The sequence below is a fragment of the Panthera tigris genome, chromosome B2, assembly GCF_018350195.1.
Source record: "Panthera tigris isolate Pti1 chromosome B2, P.tigris_Pti1_mat1.1, whole genome shotgun sequence".
Classification (NCBI taxonomy): domain Eukaryota; kingdom Metazoa; phylum Chordata; class Mammalia; order Carnivora; family Felidae; genus Panthera; species Panthera tigris.
In genome coordinates this window covers 41,474,406-41,486,293 of record NC_056664.1, presented here as the reverse complement: position 1 = coordinate 41,486,293, position 11,888 = coordinate 41,474,406, and the positions used below count along the sequence as shown (strand labels likewise).

The 11,888-nt window shown below is 46.6% G+C and overlaps 1 protein-coding gene across 2 annotated transcripts in view; it reads left to right on the top strand.

Annotated features, from left to right (window-relative positions):
* Positions 1-1,973: 1,973 nt before the first annotated feature.
* Positions 1,974-11,888, top strand: part of MRPS18A (mitochondrial ribosomal protein S18A) — a 16,588-nt gene continuing 6,673 nt past the window's right edge. Inside the window, exons 1-2 of one of the 2 annotated variants that reach the window (XM_007085137.3) lie at positions 1,974-2,121; positions 9,689-9,720. In XM_007085137.3, coding sequence (XP_007085199.1) covers positions 2,010-2,121; positions 9,689-9,720 — 144 coding nt within the window. In that variant the 5' untranslated portion in view covers positions 1,974-2,009. The remainder of the gene's footprint in view (positions 2,122-9,688; positions 9,721-11,888) is intronic. The other variant, XM_007085136.3, reaches the window with a different exon arrangement.

Genomic DNA, 11,888 nt, shown 5'->3' with positions numbered 1-11,888 from the left:
GTTGTTTTTTAAAATAAAATTTGATTATAAGAAGTCAGGATAAGATAATGAGGAGAGGGTTGGCACTCAAATACTTTAGCTCACTGTGCCCCAAAGACAGGGCTGTCTCACTGCCCTGGTTGTGACTGGATCCCCAGAAGCTGGAGACTTGTAAAGAAATGGGAAACGGGGGTGCCTGGGTGGCTCAGTCGGTTAAGTGTCCAACATCAGCTCAGGTCATGATCTCTCAGTCCATGAGTTCGAGCCCTGCGTTGGGCTCTGTGCTGACAGCTCGGAGCCTGGAGCCTGCTTCAGATTCTGTGTCTCCCTCTCTCTCTCTGTTCCTCCCCCACTTGTATTCTGTCTCTCTCTCTCTCTCTCTCTCTCTCTCTCTCTCAAAAATAAATAACGATTCAAAGAAAAAAAGAAAAGAAAAGAAATGGGAAACGGTACAAGCAGGAAGGGCTCAAGGTCAACATACAGAAGAAATGTGGAAGCTATAGGGAGAGGCCAAGGCTTTCCTGATCCTGGCCAGGACATTTCGACATACACCCCACCAAAACCTTCTCCTCCACTCCTAATCCATGTGTCTGTCTCACTCACTCTTACGTACCTTTCTCTCCAGGATCTGCCTTTGCCGGACGCAATGTTTCATGGTAACCCAATGCCACATTTCTACTGTTCTTGTCCATGGTGGTATCACTCAAGCTCCCCATGGAGCAGTTGTTCTGCATCTCCCTAGTCCACCAGGGGTGACAGTCCCAACTGAAAGATGGATTCCTTCCCTCCCCTTTGTCAGGAAACATGCTCTGCCATTTAATGAGCTTGGTTCTCCCATTTATGAGTCAGAGTAGGAAAACTATAAAATCCCCCTTTCAGGTTAATTATGGAGAGTGGAAGAGGAATATCCTAGCCATCAAGTGGAAGAATTGAGCTGTGTGTGTTTCTTATGTAGCTCTAGGGGAGCATATTATTTATCCTGCAAATCCAAAAGAGAGAAAACCAGGCCGTTGTGGTCTAAGTACTGCAACCTTGCTCATTATGCAAGTACATCAAACTTATGTAAAGTACCTAGCACGTGGGCCATCTCAGTAACTGCCTTATAGTTAGCTTCTGTTTATTGAGCACTTAGGTCTTATCTAATCTTTGCAACCCTCTAAAATAGATTCTACTCATTCATTATTCAACAACTATACATTGCATTTATTATGTGTCAGCACTGCGCTAATTGCTGGAGATAGAAGTCAAAACAACAACAACAACAACAACAACAACAACAACAAAACAATATCCCTGCCTTCGTGGAGCTTACAGTTTGGTGGAGAAACAATATTATACAAATAGATGTAAAACCGCAACTGTGCCAAGTACTAAAATGGAGTTATCTAGCGCTGAGAGCCAGTAACCCCCGTTAAGGAAGACTAATGTGGAAGTGAATTTTGAGCAGGAGAAATAAGCAGGAGTTTTACCAGGTGGCCAAAGAGCAGGCAGAAGAAATAGCTATACGAAGGCTCTGAGGCCAAAGGGAAGTGTTAAATATAGGAGAATGAAAGGCAAGTGTGTATTGGGGTTGGAGGAGAGATTGATGGAGAAGGGAGGAATTAATTCTATGCCAGATCTACCTGATACCTGATGTTCCAGAACCGGAGTCCTAACCATTTCAACCTCTATTGTACAGGCCTACCCCCACCCACAAGAAGCAAAAAATCCGCATATGAATTTTAAAAGCTTTAAGGAAATAGGTGTAGTGTATGTGATTTTACAAAGAAAACCTGTCAGGGAACGAAAGAGACCTTGAGACTTCGAGGACTGGCATATGAGAACTAGAACACCTGCCCAGGACCCTCGGAATCACTCAGACTTCACACAGGGCTCCAGGCTTAGCCCCAAGCCGGAGAGGCGAGGAAGCTGGAAATTCAAGGCGACCGGGGCGAGACTCCCACAGCTGCACACTTCCTGCTCACCATTGCGGCTGCGCGCGCGCCGTTCCGGAAGCGGAAGTGCACTAGCGGTCACCGTTAATTTTCAAGATGGCGGCTCTCAATGTGCTGGTGTATCCTTGTGGACGGCTGCTCCGAGGGCTCCTGGCTGCTCCAGTCGCGACCTGCTGGGCTCGGCCTCCAGCTCGCGGGTTCAGGGAAGGTGAGTCCTGGGTCCCGGCTACCTTCTAACGTTGAGGGAAAGAGCGGGGGAGGTTGCTTCCCTCAGCCTCCATACGCCCCTCCCTCCCTTTCCTTAGCGCGGTTCTGAAACGCGGGAGATGCAGGCGCTCTGGGGGTGCTTGGAAGCACTTTCCAGACCCTGAAGCTATTATCTTGACTTCCCACTGCTCGCAAGTGTTCTCACTAGTAGGGGAGGACGGGGGGGAGGACGGAAAGAAAGGCCTGCTTGGTTAGCAGGGCAGGAAGAAACCTGTCCCGGGGTTCAGAAAAGTTTTCGGTAAACGTCTGCATGTTAGTTTTGATTTCCGTATTCTCCCAGCTGCTACCTCCCTCGTTTAAAAAAAAAAAAAAAAATCCCTGAACCATGAGCGAAGGACATGTGGCTACCCTCCCCAGTTTCTCATCCGAAAATGCTGTGTTCTGATGGCGACTTTTTCCGCCCTGGCCGCTAGTCTCCCAGAGAAGTGGAAGCTAAGGTGGAAAAGCCACCGAACAGCTGAGGCAGGCACATGCTAGATGGTGCTTCTCCTTTTCTATAATCGTTAAGTCTGGAAAGGCAGCCTGCTTCCAGAATTGAACTGAGAGCTTACAGAAGGCCAAGTACTGGACTTCAAATTGTCAAGGAATTCTGTCTGGAAAAAGAAAAGATACAGCCCCTTTCCTGAGAAGTTAGGTTCTAATGAGATGATATGTATATGCTCCAACAAATGCAAGTTTTTACATGACTAAATATAGGGAGATTTGGTTACTAGAAACAGAAACCCAATTGGAAGTTTTACTGAGGGGAATGTGTCTTGAACAGGCTTTGTAAAAAAAGGATGGACTGGCAGAGAGTGAAAAGGTCTTTTGGGACATAGCCTTCCTTTGTGCATTGCTGGAAGCAGGAAAGGATGAGTGGTGTGCAAAAGTGATACTGGTTTTTGTTTTTGTTTTTTAAGATTCTGGCATAGTATTGGCCAACGTATCCTTCAAAGCTGAAAGATATCCAGAGGGAAAGGGTAATCCTTATTGTCAGAGGGAACAGAAAAGTCCAAAAAGAAGAACCAAATGAAGCATCCATTGGATTTGTCTCAGAAAGGGTCTCTTTTTAGCTTTCAGACAGCAGTGGCAGACCGGGCTCCTGGTAGGCCTGGCCCCAACTAACTGGGCTTGGCCTCCAGCTCGCAGATTCAGGGGAGGTGAGGGGGGTCCCAGTTTGGGGAAATCAAAGAGAGATCTCATGAAGAAACAGAAATAGGTATGTTAGAAGAACTTAGCTGTGAAGGGAAAATGGAACATTTACTAGAAAGAACGACATAATTCAGATACTGCCTGGTTAACATTAGATAAACTAATCCATTAATAAAGAAAGGTACCAAAGAGATCATGCTGATGACAGAAGGACTTAGTAAGATGTTTCATCTCTACACATGCTGCACAATAAGCATATACCCATAAGATTTTTGAGGGTGTCTACCAAGCATCAGGCTCTAACACCTGCTGTTTACATATCCATTGTGAAATTGAAAGTTGAAAACAGTTTTTTGCCGTGTTTCCAGAGAATGTACGAGAGGAATCAGGGTTTGTTTGTTTGTTTACAAAAGAGTATTTGAGATTCAAATTTTTTCAGCTGGAGATTTTGTGAAATGATGGACTCTATAATCAGATTGGTCTTTCAACTCTTTCTCTCCGTAAATATCTGGGTTGGTAACTCTTTGGTGTTACTCGCCGTCAGACCTAAAAGCTAAATCATTGAATCAATGTGACCTTACATAAAGGCATTACCATATTCTTTATTCTGCTTGAGAACCACCTGTCTTCAAAGCCTTTAAATGAAACCACTTTGTCTTGATACACTATTTAAAGTTGTGGGGAGGAAGCTGGGTGTTTTGCTGAAAATACTCATCCTACTTTTTAGAGTATCAGACAGTACTCCCTAATTATAGGCAGAGTTCATGAACACCCAACACTTGCCTGTAGTGACTCTCAGGCTAAAGCAGTGGTTCTCAACCGGGGGCAGTTTTGTCCCCCAGGGAACATTTGGCAATGTCTAGAAACACTTTTGGTTGTCACAACTGGTAGTCCTGGCATTTGGTGGGTAGAGGCCAGGGATGCTGCAAAACATCCAGTGCACAGGATGGCATCCCCAGCAAAGGACAGCCTGGGCTGAAGTGTCAGTTGTGCTGCTGGTTTAAGGTTGATAAGAGGGACACAAAAAAAGCAAAAAAGATCCTGGAAAAAGCAAAAGTGAAGGAAGATAAGAATGGAAATTGTGGTTTAGTATGCACCCTGCTGCAAGCACTGTGCTAGGTTTTCCACATACATTTATTCAGCCTTCTCAATTTTTTTTTTAATGTTTATTCTTGAGAGAGACAGAGACAGAGTGCAAGAAGGAAGAAGCAGAGAGAGACAGAGACACAGAATCCAAAGCAAGCTCCAGGCTCTGACCGTCAGCACAGAGACGGTCATGAGATCATGACCTGAGCCGAAGTCGGACACTCAACCGACTGAGCCACCCAGGCACCCCCTTCTCAACAGTTCTTACAAGTGGATATTACTGACATTTTTACAATGAGAAAATCTGGCCCAGAGGAGTTCAGTAGCTGCCCAAGATCACACAGCTAGTAAGTGATGGCCTCGAAGTAGAGCCAGCACTCTTCCCTCTCCACCATTAATATCACTGGGCTACTCGACAGAAGGGCTTCCCTGTGGTTCTCCCCCAGTGAAAACTCTCATCACTTAACTCGCCGAGGACCATTAGTACTTTTTATGGGAAAGATTGTGTTAGATCTCATTCCTGCCTTATCACTCTTGGGAAGGAAATGTATTTAAATTTTTTTTTATTTTAAGTTTATTTTTGAGAGAAAGAGCGAGTGGGGGAGAGGCAGAGAGAGAGGGTGAGAGAGAATCCCAAGCAGCCTCCGCACTGTCAGCATGGAGCCCAATGCAGGGCTCGAACCCCACAAACCGTGATATCATGACCTGAGCTGAAACCAAGAGTTGGGCACTCAACTGACTGAGCCACCCAGGCGCCCCGTGGGAAGGAAATGTATTTAAAACAAGAAAAATAAACAGACGTGACTATCTGAATGAATAATAATCATCTATCAGAAACCAGTGCAGAGTATGTTGAAATGAGTAAAGGCTGAGGGAATTTTCTTCATCTTTTCCAGTTAGCTAAGGGGTTTTCTGGAGGACTTAGCAATTCAGACAAGGATGTGCATGTCAAGTGGACATCTCTATAGCTAAAAGCTTTAAGAGACGAGTGTGTGAGTTGGGGGCTTTCCAGACTTGAAGGGACATAGTCCAGAGTAGCCTGCTAGTGGAAAAAGCATAGGAAAGTGTAATACAGAGGGACATTCCCATCGGAGGTCCAAGGGAAAAGAACGGGCTAGGTGATTAGGGAATCAGAAAACTTTGGTAACGGGCGCCTGGGTGGCTCAGTCGGGTTAAGCATCCGACTTCGGCTCAGGTCACGATCTCGCAGTCTGTGGGTTCGAGCCCCGCGTCGGGCTCTGGGCTGATGGCTCAGAGCCTGGAGCCTGCTTCCGATTCTGTGTCTCCCTCTCTCTCTGCCCCTGCCCCTGCCCCGTTCATGCTTTCTCTCTGTCTCAAAAATAAATAAAACGTTTAAAAAAAAATCTATAAATAAAAAAGAAAAAAAAAAAAGAAAACTTTGGTAACAGAACTAAAGATGAACAAAAGGGAGTGGGGAAGGAGTTTGAGAAAAGTAGTCAATAGCCAGAAGTGCTGCCACACATCCCAAACCCCCACTCGACTCCCTGGCCCTGCCCTAAGACTTGTAAGTGCCGCCTGTTGGCCATCAGTGACTCCGTTCTGGAATCTTGTGCTTGGGACTTGGTTTCCATGGATCCTGTCCAAGAAGGACTTGGTCTCTGGGCACTTGCTGTGGCAGCGCCCTCCACATCATTCATGGGTCCTCCTTCCAACTTTACTAAACAGTTGAGTCTTTATACTGCCGCAGTTCACTGTGTCTGTGTTTATGTGGCCATCAAGGTCTTTCTGCGTTCACTGCAATCTCACCACAGCGCTGTTTGCTCTCGACTGTTATAATTCAGTTGTCTTGGATTCCATCCTAGGCGAGTATTTATTGAAGTACTCAAAGGACCTCTTTACAAGGCATGGACTTTTATTGTAGTGAAGTTCCCATACTTGGTTTCATTCCTTTTTCTCCTCTAGGCCAAAGACTGTCTTCCTGTTCTGTTCTAATTCTCCACAGTAGGTAGAGCAGGGCTGTACCCTCCACAGGTGCTCAGCAACTTGTGTTGTCTCACATGGGACGGATGATTTGATGTGTATGAGAAGTGCCTATCTTAGAAGATTCGACCCCTAATTCCAGTTTAGAAAACTGCTTCATGTCTTTCCTTAGTTTACTTGATAATAGCCACACCTCAGAGCACAAGGGTGATTCCATCTTTTTCTAAACAAGTTTTCTGTTAGTACCTAAACCTCTTAGTCCAGCTTTTCATGGCCATCCCCATCTTGAACGGAGAGGAGGTCAGGGACAAAATGGATCTCAGGGTTTGTTTGGTTTTGACTTGTTTTTGTATGCACACTGAAAATCAATACTATTTTGATTCCTATCTCCTGTTTTCAGAGGCTCAAAATCTGCTAGGGGCCTCTTCAGGCTCCAGCCAGGCCTCCTGCCCCTGCACTGAGACACAGCCCTGATCACTCTCAATCCTGCGAGAGTTCTCGGGTCATTCCTTCTGGTTTGACAAGTTGTCTGCATAAGATAAGCATCTGCCTATTGTTTTACCCACTGGATTGTAGTAAGATGATTCACTGGCTCAGGGTTGCTGTGTGGGGAGCTAGTGAACAGCCGAGCTGGCCACAGGCTTTTGATCTCTCTTCCAGGGGCCAATGAGATGACTTCAGGGTTTGGTTCTTTGCCGGGAGTGATGTGTGTTCTGTTAGATTTGTTTACCTCATGGTTAGGACCCAAGTGCCTCCACAGAGAGGGGAACCACATGTTTATCCGCTTCATGTTTCAAGACATCGTTCTCCTGCTGGCTTGAGTGTACCAGAATGTGTCTCTCCTTTTGTTTCCTACCGGGATTATTAAAAACTTGCCCCTCACCTGTTGCTGCTTAGATTTGGTTGCTCTCTGCCCCTCTCCCAAGTTGGTTTTTGCAAAGTTTCCGGGGTGCCTGGAAGCCCTGCTGAGCTGGGGCTGAGTCCTTTTTCTGCTCCCCCTGCGTTTGTACATTGACACGTTCCAGTGACCGTCTCCCTGCAGCTGTGCTGGCCTCCTGACTGAGCATCAGTCTGAGTCTCACCCACATCCCACTCAGGCTGGTCTCTGTTCTGAACAAGTAGATCCGTGTGTGGGGTGACGCATTTTCTTTTACAGGGAGAAAACTAGTTTGTCTTTGAATGGATTAGTAACTACAGTGTTCTGGAGGAAGCCTCAGGGCCCTTCTGGCCATCATTACTCCTTTGTGTATCTGGAGTGGGAACATTGAGGGGCTCTCAGGTTGGTTGTTTTGGAGTAATGAGTCTTTCTGAATGGTCTTGCCCAAAAAACAAATGGGGGACAATTCCAGACAGTCTGTGTCCAATTAGGTGTTGGTCACAGAACTCAGTGATCACAGATGCTGCCCTGGGCCTCCAGTTGAGTTAGAATTGCCTCATTTTTTTCTTAGACATTCTCTTTCTCTCTTTTTCTTGTTTATTATTTATTGCAAAAGCAGTACATGTTTATTTTAGAAACTTTAGAAAATATGGACAGGCATAAAGAGAATAAATTCACGTACTGCCACCACTGAATGAAAACAGCATTACCATTTGGGTACACAGCTTCAGGGGTCTGAGCCTCCTGAAGTCTACGTCTGATTGTATGCTCATCAGCGTGTTTCCAGGAAAAGATCCGTAATTTTCACTAGATTTTTTTTAATGTTTATTTATTTTTGAGAGAGACAGAGTAGGAGTGGGGGAGGGGGAGAGAGAGAGGGAGACACAGAACCTGAAGCAGGCTCCAGGATCTGAGCTGTCAGCATAGAGCCTGGTGTCGGGCTCGAACCCGCCAACCGCAAGATCATGACCTGAGCCGAAGTCGGACACTTAACCGACTGAGCCACCCAAGCGACCCTTCACTAGATTCTTAACATGAAGAACAACCTTAGGCTCTCTCTAATCCACACTACTCCTTGCCTTGGCTGAAGCTGAGTAAAACTCATTATGGTAGCCAAGCTGCGGTTAAAGTCCAGTTTTAGTATTTAGGGAGACAATTTGCAGTCTAGCTAAGTGGACCTAAGTTTTCAGTGACAGTAATTAGCAGCCAGAAGGGAACCATGACAAGTACTTCGTGGTCTTGATGCTAGCTAGCATTTATTGAGCATGTGCTGTGTACCAGTTCCTATGCTAATGGCAATGGTTTCTCTCTTTCTGAAGAAACTGGGAGAACAAGGAAGAATCTCCAAGAACTTTTTTTTTTTTTTTAATGTTTGTTTATTTTTGAGAGAGAGACAGTGTGAGCAGGGAAGGGGCAGAGAGAGGGAGACACAGAATCCAAAGCAGGCTCCAGGCTCCGACCTGTCAGCACAGAGCCCGATGCGGGGCTTGAACTCCTGAACCACGAGATCATGACCTGAGCCGAAGAAGTCGGAGGCTTAACCGACTGAGCCACCCAGGCGCCCCTCCAAGAACTTTGTTTGATGTTTGCCGAACCTGCACCATGGGCTTGGTTCTTCTTTGAATATTGTTGAAGTTGTCATTCTGCATCCTGGTTGAATACACCAGGAGTAAATACATACAGCCTGATGGATGTGTGTGTGACTTACCGTCTTGCCCTCGAGTTTTCTTCTGACTGCCTCAGACCTTAACAGGTGGAGAGCTCTGTCTGGAATTGCAGTGCTCTCCTGAAAACTCAGCCTGGACCAGCGTCTGCAGGGCCCTCTCCCCCACCACCCTCTCCAGTGTACATACAGCAAAGGTGCAACCCTGCAGGAGAGGAGTGGAGAAGGACAGAGGAGTTAAGTCACACCGCTGCCTCATACAGCTGTAACCTGTCTTCCCAGGCTGAGTTCTGGGAGTGCCATCCGCTTGTCTGCTGTGGGGCCGCTGGCACAGCATTAGTTCAGTCCTGTGTCTGAAACGTCAGGGTCAGAAGCCATGTTTGTCTGATTCTTGTCATGAAAGGACACATGCAGTAGGTACTTTTGAAAACCTTTTAGATGCTTCTGTCCCCACCCCCACCTCACCTCTGAGGTCACATCGCTAGGCATGGGAGGGTAGGATCTTGCCAATTCCCCTGGTTTAGAACCAAGATGAATTTTGGCTCAGAACAACAAAAACAATGTGGAGACCCTTAATCCCAGAGAGATGATATTACTTGGGGATCTAGGCTTGCCCCCACCTAGCCTCAAGGGCATAGAGCCTTGGCACTTGGAGGTGAACCCTGTACCCTTTTCTCTTCCAGGTGGGGATAGTGGGAGAGTGCAGACTGAAAGCTCCGTTTTTCTGCATGTGTAGAATTTGAGCTATTATTTGAAACTCACTGTTCCTTATTAAATGGCTGACCTAATTTTTCCCCTTTATCTCTGTAGTGGTGGAGATCCAAGAAGGGAAGACAACTATAGTAAGTATCATTGAGCTGGCCACTACAGCCTCTTTAATGCTTGTAGCTGCCTGGGAGGGACAGATGGACGGAGGCCCAAACTGGACTCCTGGCTTCAGGAGCAGCTCCCTCTGTCATCATAAATCCCACAGTCTACCATTTTTCAAGCTGTGCACTGTAGTGGTTGAATCAGAGACGGTCACTGTGCCTGGACTGAGGCCTCTGTTATTTGATTAAAGTGGCATTTTGTATGACAAGGTCTCAGAGGTCTTTGTTGATACATTCTTTGGTGGGTGATTAATCAGTTTTCTAAAGGGGAAACTAAGGCAGTGGTGAGACTGGAAAGCCCAAGTAAGCTGACTCATGGTGGGGAGCCTGGATCTCAGTCCCTTTCTTTCCTGCCTAGAATGACCAAGCTACTTCTTAAGTGACACAGTTAAACGGTGACACTGTCTGGGCCCTGGGCTCTCTAGCTAGTGCGCTGGCTTGTCTGTTGGTTAAGTAGTTAGAATGATTCTTCATCCACCTACTCCCCCCTTTCCCTCAGTGGGCCCATCTCACCTCCCTTCCTCGGGGAGTCATGGGGCCTAGATTATCCTATAATCCCTAAAAGACAACGTTGTTTTCACATGGCCTGCCATGCTTCCAAGAAACCCTCAACTACTCCACAGAGCTCCCAGAAGCCTCTAACTTCCATGTCAACCAGGGATTTAACCCTTCTGGCAGCCAGCCACGCTTGATCCTCCTCAAGGCAGTCTTATCCCCAGGACAAGCCCTCTTTGGGTTCCCTCTTTGGGTCTTCCCCAGAATACTTCCTCCTGCTTTTCACTGGTTAACCTCAAAACAGTTCTTTTTAGGGGGCTCCCATCCCTCTGGGCACCTCTTTTGGCTCCCTTATTCAAAGCCAAAACAAGCATTCACCCTAGAAACTCCATGCTGGTGGAGAAAAATATATCTGACCTTTGAATATGGAGTGTTTTTCCATATGGAGCGTGAATTTGCTATTTGCAAAATAAACGTGGAGACATTGTGGCACTGTGAGACCCCTGGCTGACTTTGGGTACTGCTCACTTTCTGGATCTCACTGTCTTCATCTATAAAATAAGATTATGATGCTTCCCTCACTAGGTCATAGGGGTGAAATGGGGTGATACATGTGAACCATTATTAGCACAGAGCCAGGCATACAATGGGGAGTCAATAAATGTTAGCTCTCTCCCCCGTCAGGTCCGCCTTAACTTCCTCCCAAGACCTACCATGCGTCTCCACGTTTTCCCCAATGCACTTCTCCACTTCTGGCATGGCTGTGGTAGCCTTGGTAGAAAGTTAGGTAGCAGTGCCCGCACAGCCTTGCATTGCATCCAACCCCCTTTCCCTTTTGCCACTTCTCCCCCAGGAGACAGTATTGCTTTCCTCCCAGAGCCCAGCCTCGCTCTCATGATCCATGGCCTCAATCAGCAAGGCTTTCTAAACTCCCCCTCTTGTAATCAGAGCTGCCTCCCAGATCATTGGCTTATTAATTCCAAGGCTGTGTCACAGGATACAGCAGCAATGGTGGAGGTCATTGCACACGTGGCCTCAGCAGGATTTGAAAGGTGGCATCCAAAATGATGAAAGCAAGGAGGAAGGCGGGGGAGTGTATCTTCCCACGTGTGTTTTAAAAAGAAAAAGCAGGAGGGTACACGATACCTGCTTGTAGAGGCATAGATCAGGCTTTCTCAGCCTCAGTGCTGTTGGCATTTGGGGCTGGCTAAATCTGTTGTGGGGGCTGTTCTGTGCCTTGAAGCATTAGCAGCTTCCCAGCTAGATGCCAGTAGCACCCCATCCCCCAGCTGTGGCAATCTAAAATGTCTCAGACATTGTCCCACATCCCCTGGGGGGCAAAATCCTGCCTGGTGGAGAACCACTGGCATAGACTTACCTCTGTAAGATGAAGCTGGAAATGGCACTTTCCTCTGAGAAGGATATGTGGGACGGGAGGGAGACTTCCTTTTAACTGTGTATCCCTGCACAGTTTGAAACTTCTTAGCATATGCATTTATTACTTTTTCCCAAAGCACGAAACATGATGTTCTGGTGTTTTGTTTTGCTTTGTTTTGTTTTGTTTTGTTTGAGGAAGGGAAGATAGTGTTCAGCTGATAAAACAAACCCCTCCCTCTTGCCATCAACATTAAGTCTAATTGCCACTA